At 38.6% G+C, this 9,099-nt stretch overlaps 1 protein-coding gene across 4 annotated transcripts in view; it reads left to right on the top strand.

Annotated features, from left to right (window-relative positions):
* Positions 1-9,099, top strand: part of RFC1 (replication factor C subunit 1) — a 65,991-nt gene that overhangs the window by 10,879 nt on the left and 46,013 nt on the right. For 3 of the 4 annotated variants that reach the window (XM_015561008.1, XM_015561007.1, XM_015561006.1), the window contains exons 3-4: positions 3,239-3,314; positions 5,274-5,393. Coding sequence is in view for 1 of the 4 variants with exons in the window: in XM_015561006.1 (XP_015416492.1) it covers positions 3,239-3,314; positions 5,274-5,393 (196 nt within the window). In the remaining 3 variants the exon portion in view is untranslated. Of the gene's footprint in view, positions 1-3,238; positions 3,315-5,273; positions 5,394-8,006; positions 8,081-9,099 lie in introns of those variants that run through there. The other variant, XM_015561009.1, reaches the window with a different exon arrangement.

Raw genomic sequence — 9,099 nt, 5'->3', positions numbered from 1 at the left:
CCATCTGGGGTGGGCCGGGTGGCTGGGGGGAGTCACCACAGGAGGTTGGCCTGCGGGGGAGGGGCTGTGGGAGGTTGGCTATGGGAGTGCACTGACAACCAGGGGCAGCTCATGCATTGAGCATCTGCCCCCTGGTGGTCAGTGCATGTCATAGTGACTGGTTGACAGGTCGTTCTGGTTGCTTAGCTTTTATATATATAGACCAGAGGCTCAGTGCATGAAATTCGTGCATGGGTGGGGTCCCTAGGCCCGGCCAGCGATCAGGACAGATCAGGTTCCCTGCCTCCCTGCCGCCCCCCTTCCCTTGCTGCCACCACATGGTTCCCTGCCTTCCTGCCTCCCTGCTTCCCCCCCTTTCCTTGCCGTCTGCGTCCACCGCCACCCACCCCCGGTTCCCCATCTCAGCCTGGGGCCTGGCCCTGATAGGACAATCGGGGCCTGTTGCCCAGGGGGAGGGCCCAACCACCACTTTGGTAGGTGGACAGTGGGCTGATCATGGCTTGCCGGTGGGAGGGAGGGGTGGGAGAAGGGACCTGGGAGGTTGGCCGCCAGCCCCAAGAGGGAGCTGGCCCTCGGCCCCCTGGGAAAGGGGCCGCGTACACCACCACCAACCCCCTGTTCCCCATCCCAGCCCAGGGACCTGGCCGTGATCAGGTATTGGGGCCTGTCGGCCAGGGGGAGGGACCAGGAGGTTGGCCAGCAGGCCCCATGGGAGATCGGGGCCTGCGGGCTGGGGGTGGCTCCTGAGTTGTGCATCTGACCCCTGGTGGTCAGTGCATGTCATAGTGAACAGTCGTTCCAGTCAATCCATCATAACGGTCCCTTAGGCTTTTTATTTATTTATACACACACACACACACACACACACACACACACACACACACACATAAATATGTATAAATATATATATGTGTGTGTATATATATATATATATATATATGACACAGATCACCTTTCCTACAGTTTCCAATAACCTCATTTTTGCCTAAGACCTTACTAGAATGACCTTTAATGTTTATATATCTACCAGCATTATGTTCATGATGATACATATATTCTCTAAGATGATAGAGACTTTTTCTATAGTTCTCACATTTTATCCCTGACACTTTGCCAGAATCACTTTTTTAAAACAATATCGTTTTATTGATTTTAGAGAGGAAGGGAGAAGGAGAGAGATACAAACATCAATGGTGAGAGAGTCATTGATTGGCTGCCTCCAGCATGCCCTCCACTGGGGATCGAGTCCGCAACCTGGGCATGTGCCCTGACTGGGAATGGAACTGTGACCTCCTTTGATGCTCAACCACTGAGCCACCCCGGTCAGACCAGAATCACTTGTAACGTCCATATTTTTACCAACAGTCCCTTCCCAGCAGTCTAGGTTTTTTTTTTTTAGCATGTACCTCAAAACTCCTCTAGCCTCTACCATTACCTAGTTCCAAAGTCACTTCCAGATTTTAGGTATCAGTAACAAAATTGGTATTAGGGTTCTTCAGAGAAACTGAACCAGTAAGATGTGTGTGTGTGTATTTATAAAGAGGTTTATTATAAAGAATTGACTCCCTTGATTATACGGGCTGACAGGTCCCAAGACCTACAGTTGACAAGTGGAGACTCAGAATAGCTGATGGTGAGGTTCAACTCTGAGTCCAAAGGCCTATAAATCAGGATTGCCAATGGTGTTATCCCAATCTGAAGGCTGGCAGGCTTGAGACCCAGGAAGAGCCTGTTTTAGTTCAGGTCTGAAAGCAGGACAAACTGATGTTTCAGCTTGAAGACAGTCATGAAAGAAGAAGAATTTTATATTTAGGAGAGGGTCAGCCTTTTGTTTTCTTTAGGCCTTCAGCTGACAGGGTGAGACCCACCCACATTAGGGAGAGCAGTCTGCCTTACTCTATCCCATTAAATGGTAAACTTATCCCAAAACTTAACTCACAAAAACACTCAGAATATCTGGGCATCTTGTGGCCCAGTCAAGTTGATACATAAAATTGACAATCATTGCTACATTTCCTATTTCTTTGTATCCTGCTGGTTTTCACCATGGACAGCGTGAATGATATAGTGTAGGTACTTTGGATTCTTTTGATTTAGCAGGCAGTTAGTTAACTTTGCCAAACTCAGACCCTAGACTCTTGTATTCCCTGTGATGGGCAACAGCTGAAATTTTTGTCCAATTCTTTTAATGTTAGCTGGACACTTGGAGTTGTTTCATGCATACATATTTTAGGAGATAGTCCCAGACTTGGGCTAAGTTTATTGAAAGGATTTGGACTTTCCTTCTGTGGCTCTCTCCCTTCTTGGATACCCTTTTTTCTTATTGTTGAGTTATAGTAATTGCTTCTGTTCTCTAGTCCAGTGGTGTATTTGGATTATAATGGTTTATTCTTCTCATTTCCTTGCAAGTTAGTGGATTATTTTTATACTTTTGATATTTTATTATAAGCGCTAGAAATAGAATCCTACCTTATAATTGATTATAGTCAGTTTTTTCCTGTCTGCTTTTTGGGAAAATTTGAATATGTTAGAGATGTGATGTATAAGTAACATGTAAACAATACCTTTTCCCCTGGCTTTATTTAATTTTACTAATGCTTTGAAATATCTGACATCCTTTTACTCTTTATTATACACAGATTAGTGTTGAAAGTGGAGCTGAAAAATAATATAGCTTTTCTATAACTTTTTCTTTTCCATCTGATGCAATTATTGTCTGGCCTATTCTTTAGCCTAATCAGGACATTATTAACATTTTGGGCTGGATAATTCTTTTTTTTTAATTAAAAAAATATGTTTTATTGATTTTTTTATAGAGAGGAAGGGAGAGGGATAGAGAGTTAGAAACATGGATGAAAGAGAAACACCCGTTAGCTGCCTCCTGCACACCCCCTACTGGGGATGTGCCCACAACTAAGGTACATGCCCTTGACTGGAATCGAACCCGGGACCTTTCAGTCTGCAGGCCGATGCTCTATCCACTGGGCCAAACCCATTAGGGCTGGATAATTCTTTTGGTGGATGACTGTCCTGTGCATTATAGGATGTTTAGTAACATCTCTAGTCTATCCATTAGATGCCACTAAACCTAGCCTCTGCTCCCCTGCCGCTGCCAAGCAAAACTCTCTCCTGGGGACACAATTTCTTCTAGTTGAGAAGCACTGAGCCTAAAGCTAATGAGGAAAATACTAAGTTATATAGGCTTCTTTGTGTTCTAATTATACTGTGATGTTTATAGGTAAATAGTTCTTGTAAAGATGATGACTCTAAACAGAAGCAACCAAACAGGAAAAAGAGGATCATCTATGATTCAGGTAACATTTCTTTTGAGGAGCTTTAAAGTTTTAAAATTATTTTCTATCCCTTAGAACAGAGTTTTTCAAACTGATGTTCTGAGACACACAGCTCTCTATGATGGTAATAGGTGCTCATGTGAGAAGGCTCTGTGCTTGATACAGTAAAAAACAATTTTATTATACTGCAGACTTTATCAGAGCCTATCTATATTAATGCATTAGAGATTTTTCTTAGAGAGGAATATATTATGTATAGTATATATAGCATGTCTCCAATTACTTTGACTATATTATTTTAAAAAATATCACCTTCTTGTCCAGCTAAGGTTCTGAGAAGCTTAACTTGAAAAATAGTGCCTTAGAATGTTGCTTTAGAAACAGATCTAAAATTTAATTTTTGTGCTTTTGAGATTGTCCTTTTTTGTTTCATTTAAAATAGGACAAACACGATTGTAAAGTTTTTCTTTGAATATAATTTTAAGATAGGGAATATGAATCTTTATGCATGCCTTTTATATCTTTAAATAATGGTAGGACTCAGAAGGTGTTAGGTTTTGCTTTGTGGAGAAGATCCATCTGGTGTGAACTCTAAAATTAAAAATGTAACCTAAGGAAGCATTTATAGATGGTCAGGATTTTAACAGTGACGACAAAGAACTTGGACTCAATTCTAAAAGCACTTGTGTGATTATTGAGTCTTACTGCTGTATATTGTAAGAAAAAAAATTTTTAATCCTCGCTCGAGGATATTTTTTATTGATTTTAGGGAGAGATACATCAGTCAGTTGCTTCCTGTACATGCCTGGATGAGGAATGGAACTTGTAACCTTTTTGGTTTATGGCACCGGTTCTCAACCTGTGGGTCACGACCCCTTTGGGGGTTGAACGACCCTTTCACAGGGGTCGCCTAAGACCATCCTGCATATCATATTTACATTATGCTTCATAACAGTAGCAACATTACAGTTATGAAGTAGCAACGAAAATAATTTTATTGTTGGGTCACAACATGAGGAAATGTATTTAAAGGGCCAGAAGGTTGAGAACCACTGGTGTATGGGATGATGCCCCAACCAACTGAGCCATCCGAACAGGGCATAAGAAATTTGAAAGAAGTATATATCCCCATTTCCCATGAGTTTCCATCTGTTTTTGGAAGCTGGAAGTTTAATTTTTGGATACAATATAGAGTAGTATGAGATATGATTTCTAAACGCATGATGAAAAGGAAGAACACTAACGTTCATGAAACACTTATTTTGTGCTAGGCACTATACTGGATACTTACACTTTGTCCTGATTTATATTTAAGGGCTCTGGGTGACTAGGTGGTGGTAGACAGAATAATGGTCCCCAAAGATGTGTGCCCTAATTCGTGGAACCTAGTTTACATCGCAAAGGGAAATTAAAGTCGTAGGTTGCATTAAAGTTGTTAATCACATGGCCTTAAATTAGAGAGATTGTCTTGGATTATCTGGGTGGGCCGAATGTAGTCACAAGGAAGAGGGAAGCAGAAGAGAGTTAAAGAGAGATTGACTGGAAGGTCTGAGAACCAGAGAGATGGCAGCATGAGAAGCACTTTGCCTAATGTTGCTGGCTTGGAAGATGGAGAAGGGGGCCATGAGCCAAGGAATGCTGGCAGGCACTGGACACTGGAAAAGGCAAGGAAGTAGATTCTTCCCTAGAGTATTCAGAAAGGAATCAGTCCTGCTGACACTTTGATTTTAGTCCGTTGAGGCTCAGATTTCTACAGAAAGGTAAGATAAAAACTTTGTGTTGCCTTGAGCTACTAAGTTTGTGACAATAGCAGTAGAAAACTAATAAAAGGCTTACCACTGGGTAGAAGTAACCTGTGAGAATTACAGAAGAGATGTGCTTCAAAAGGGATGACCCTGAGAAGTTGGTTAACAATAATCACTTAAAAACACAGTATTACATTTCTTTCAAAGTTTTGTTTTATTTTCCTCTCATGTACAGATTCTGAGTCAGAGGAGACAGTACAGGTGAAAAATGCCAAAAAGCAACCAGAAAAATTGCCATTGTCTAAGCCTGGTAAAATTCTGCGGCAGGATCCTGTTACGTACATTTCAGAAACAGGTAAGGATACTGGATGTGTTTAATGATTTAGAGAGAAGCAGTGTGTGTTATGTTCTTATGCTTCTCATTGGAATTTGCAAATAAAGGTCAAGGTTTGTAGAGATATGAGCAACATTAAAACTTTGCTTACATGTATGGGCCATTATTTGAGAGTATGAAGGTATACATGGTAGGTAAATTGTTCAGTAAACAAGGAATGGAATAGGAAAAAACATTGTGTGTTGTAGAAGGAACCCGAGACTGGAAGGTCAGAGCTCTGCCTGGAGAGTACATCCTTGGTTCCCTTTTAACAGCTGTGTGACTTTGAGCTAATGCTCAGTAAGTCTGTCTCCCTTTCTTTAAAGCAAAAACACTGATTGCATAGACTTGTTGGGAAGACTTAATGGGTGATAGATATGAAAGGGCCAGACCTAGTGACTGACATGTAGGCAATCAAAGGAAAAAAGAAAAACAAAAACAAAAGAAGTATACAGATTAGCTTTGTAAGTTCCCTGAGACAATTTATTTGATAAAGTTCTTCAGATCAAAGACAAAATGTATGTGATGGGAACATATTACTTGTAAAATTTTTGGTTAGCTGAGTTATTCATTATGGCAGATTAACTCTTTAACCTTTTTGTTCTATTGCTAAATATCTGCTCAGGTACATTGTGTAAATGAACTCTTGCATTAAGAGGTTTCCCCCCATCCCCCCGCTACCTTGGTGAAGTTTTGAATATGTGGGAGGGATTCTAAAAACAGTATGTTGATAGGTTTATTAAGTAACTGAAGGTGGTGTGATCAAGCTTTCCAGAGACACCATGGTTAGTGAGCAGACAGCCATGGCCTTCAGCTCTGGGTCAAGGCTGTCGCTATCGGGTGATTTTAGGTACACAGAAGGGTCAGACACCTTAAGCTCTCATCACAGATTTTCTTTAACATGTGATTGTTTATTTCAGACCAGGTATTTTTGAATATTATTTTCTAAAGAAATGTCCAGCATTTTATTTGAAATTTTTATAAACATTAGGCAATGTTTACATCATTCTGCTGATTGCATGGACAGGTGAAAGTGAGCAGTGTCCCTTGCTTTAGCTAAAAATCTTGGGGTACCTTGTACCCATCTAATATGATGTTCAGTATTACATAGTATTCTGCTTTTTCTTTAAATTGAGAATTAGGAAAGAAGCTACCTCTTTTCTTGCCTGTTTTATCTTCTCATACTTTTTTATTCCTTGATATAATAGGTGAATGAGAGAAGATAAGCTCTTTTCCTTTCCTATGTAAAAGAGAATGACACTGTTAAAAAGAAGTCTACAATATAACTAGCATAATAAAATCAGAAATATAATGAATTTCAATAACAGAGTGCAGCCTCTTGAAATTAATACACAAACTGGAATGTTCTTGACCTTAAAATAATTCTTTTATTATTCTTCACTTTTTGTTAAGCGTTAGTACTGCATCATAAGTAAATATTCAGATTACCAGTATAAAGTTAAAAAATATTTGTGGTGATAATTATTTAAAAATAAAAATTCTAATTTAAAATTGTATTAGTTGGAGATTGGATCTTCTTGTGGAAAAGGGTTATGTGACATGATTCAGCTTTAAAACCTGTTAATTCCCAAAGAAAGAATTTTTGCTGTTTTATTCCATATTTTACCTGTTATACACCAACTTTTGTTATTTTGGATATTTTTCTTGCAGCATAGCAAGTGTAGTGTTTAAAACAGCATAGCCCCTGAGTCAGACTGCCTAGGTTAAGTCTTTGTTCACCTTCCCCGTGTCTTAGTTTTCTCATTTGTAAAATGCTGACATTACTAGTACCCAATTCAAAGGCCTTTGTGATGATCAAGTAAGATAATGCCTTAAAATAGTGTCTGGCACATAGTAAATGCTTAATAAGTATTGATTGTTATTTTTTGTTTGATTTTATTGTATGCCTATATCTGCCCTTAAAGACTATGCTGAAGACATTTTGCTTTTGCTTAAGTACTTAGGGCTCTCTTGATTATATAATAGTACTTTAGAAATTTAGAAATTGTGTTTGACTCACTTACGTCATTTATGTTATATGCATTGTCCAGTACGGGGACTGCTAGTTAAATGTGGTTATTGCACACTTGAAATGTGATGAAATCAAATCGAGAGTGGTTTTAATGTAAAATACAGATTTCAAGGACTTAGCATAAAAGAAAGTAAATTATCTTTTTTTGGTATTGATTACATATTGAAGTGATAATTTGGATATATTGGGCTAAGTAAATTATATTATTAAAATTAATTTCACCCTTTTTAAAAACTTGAATGTGAAAATTTACTTTATGAAAATTTAAAATTACATATGTGGCTTGCATTTTTTATCTATTGCATAGTGTTTTATAAACAATGTGGAACATATTTAGGAAATCACCTTAATTTAGAAAATAACCTAGTTTAAGTGTTTTTGTTTATGTCATACAGTTCTTTAGGCTATCTTATTGTACAGATCTTTAGGTTTATCATTTAGTTCCATGACATATTTTTCACCATTTTATTTGATTAAATCTATTTTGCGCTATTTATTGATTTTTAAAGTGCCTAACTACATTAATCTCCCAAATACAGGAAAAGGAAAAAACTGCTGATAAATATCTTCATAGCTAACCATCGACTCTAGTGAAAAGGTTTTGTGGGTTGGTAAAAACCGAATTCTGTTGTACTAGGTAAATATTTTTACTTTTAGCTGTTTAATGAAGTGAAAGACCTTGAGTTTTGTTTGGCAAAGATGACCTTTTACTATCCAGTTTCATCAGGGGCTGGTGTTTGGTTGAAAATGGTGGGGGTTTTCCCTGTGTTGAGAATTGTTTATGACTGGTCATCTTAATAGTATGTAATTCCAGAGGCAGTTAGTGATCTTGATGCTAAATGGGAAAAAATTAGAAATGTGTTCTCCAGGTTACTATGTAATATCAGTGACCTGTGACTTGGGGAAAATAGTAGCAGAAAATATTATTGGGGATGTGTGGGTAGCATTCTTTTTGCTAGTTTTTAGAGACATATAGTTTTGTGTACAGACAAATAGGAATGGATTCTCTATAGGGTAGAGAGTTTTTCTTAGATGTTTTCAGGGAAACCTGGAGTTACTGAGAGAAAAATTCGAATTAAGAGGAAACTAAGCACTGTGTATTATATTTCTTTGACTGTACTTGTTCAAAAATTATTGTTGATTGTGGGCTAAAACTCTGTAGAAACCAGTTTAGCATTTTTGAGGATGAGTAAAGTCTTTAGATTAATGTTATTTTAAAGTACCTAAGTCACACATTACTAGAGTAAAAAAAGCAATTTTGAGTTTAAGATTGTACAGAGCTTCCCCGTGGAAGAGCCCAGTAGTTCTTTTTTTTTTTAAGAACATTTTAACCACACATTTTATTTTTTTGATCCCTCTACAGCCAGGAGTACTTTTTTTCTCTTTAACAGTGAAATGTATCTAAAAGTTGTAACGATGCAGTATCCATTTAACAAATTTGCCTGTAACCAAAGAGATGATGATCTCATATTTTCAGGGAACAGTCTTTTTTGAGAACTGCCGGGGTCCAACCCCAGCAGGTCCAGGGGTCCCCGAAGGTGTGGACGGAGTCGGTGAAGAAGGAATGACACGGAGACAGCGTTCAGTTGATCAGCAGCCTTGCCAGGATCTCTAGCCACAATCTCCAGCCAAGTTCTGTGTCCATGTTCTCTTGCT

The sequence above is a fragment of the Myotis davidii genome, unplaced genomic scaffold (assembly GCF_000327345.1).
Source record: "Myotis davidii unplaced genomic scaffold, ASM32734v1 scaffold235, whole genome shotgun sequence".
NCBI classification, from domain to species: Eukaryota; Metazoa; Chordata; class Mammalia; order Chiroptera; family Vespertilionidae; genus Myotis; species Myotis davidii.
The sequence above is the reverse complement of the archived record's forward strand: the minus strand, read 5'-3'. Positions and strand labels throughout refer to the sequence as shown.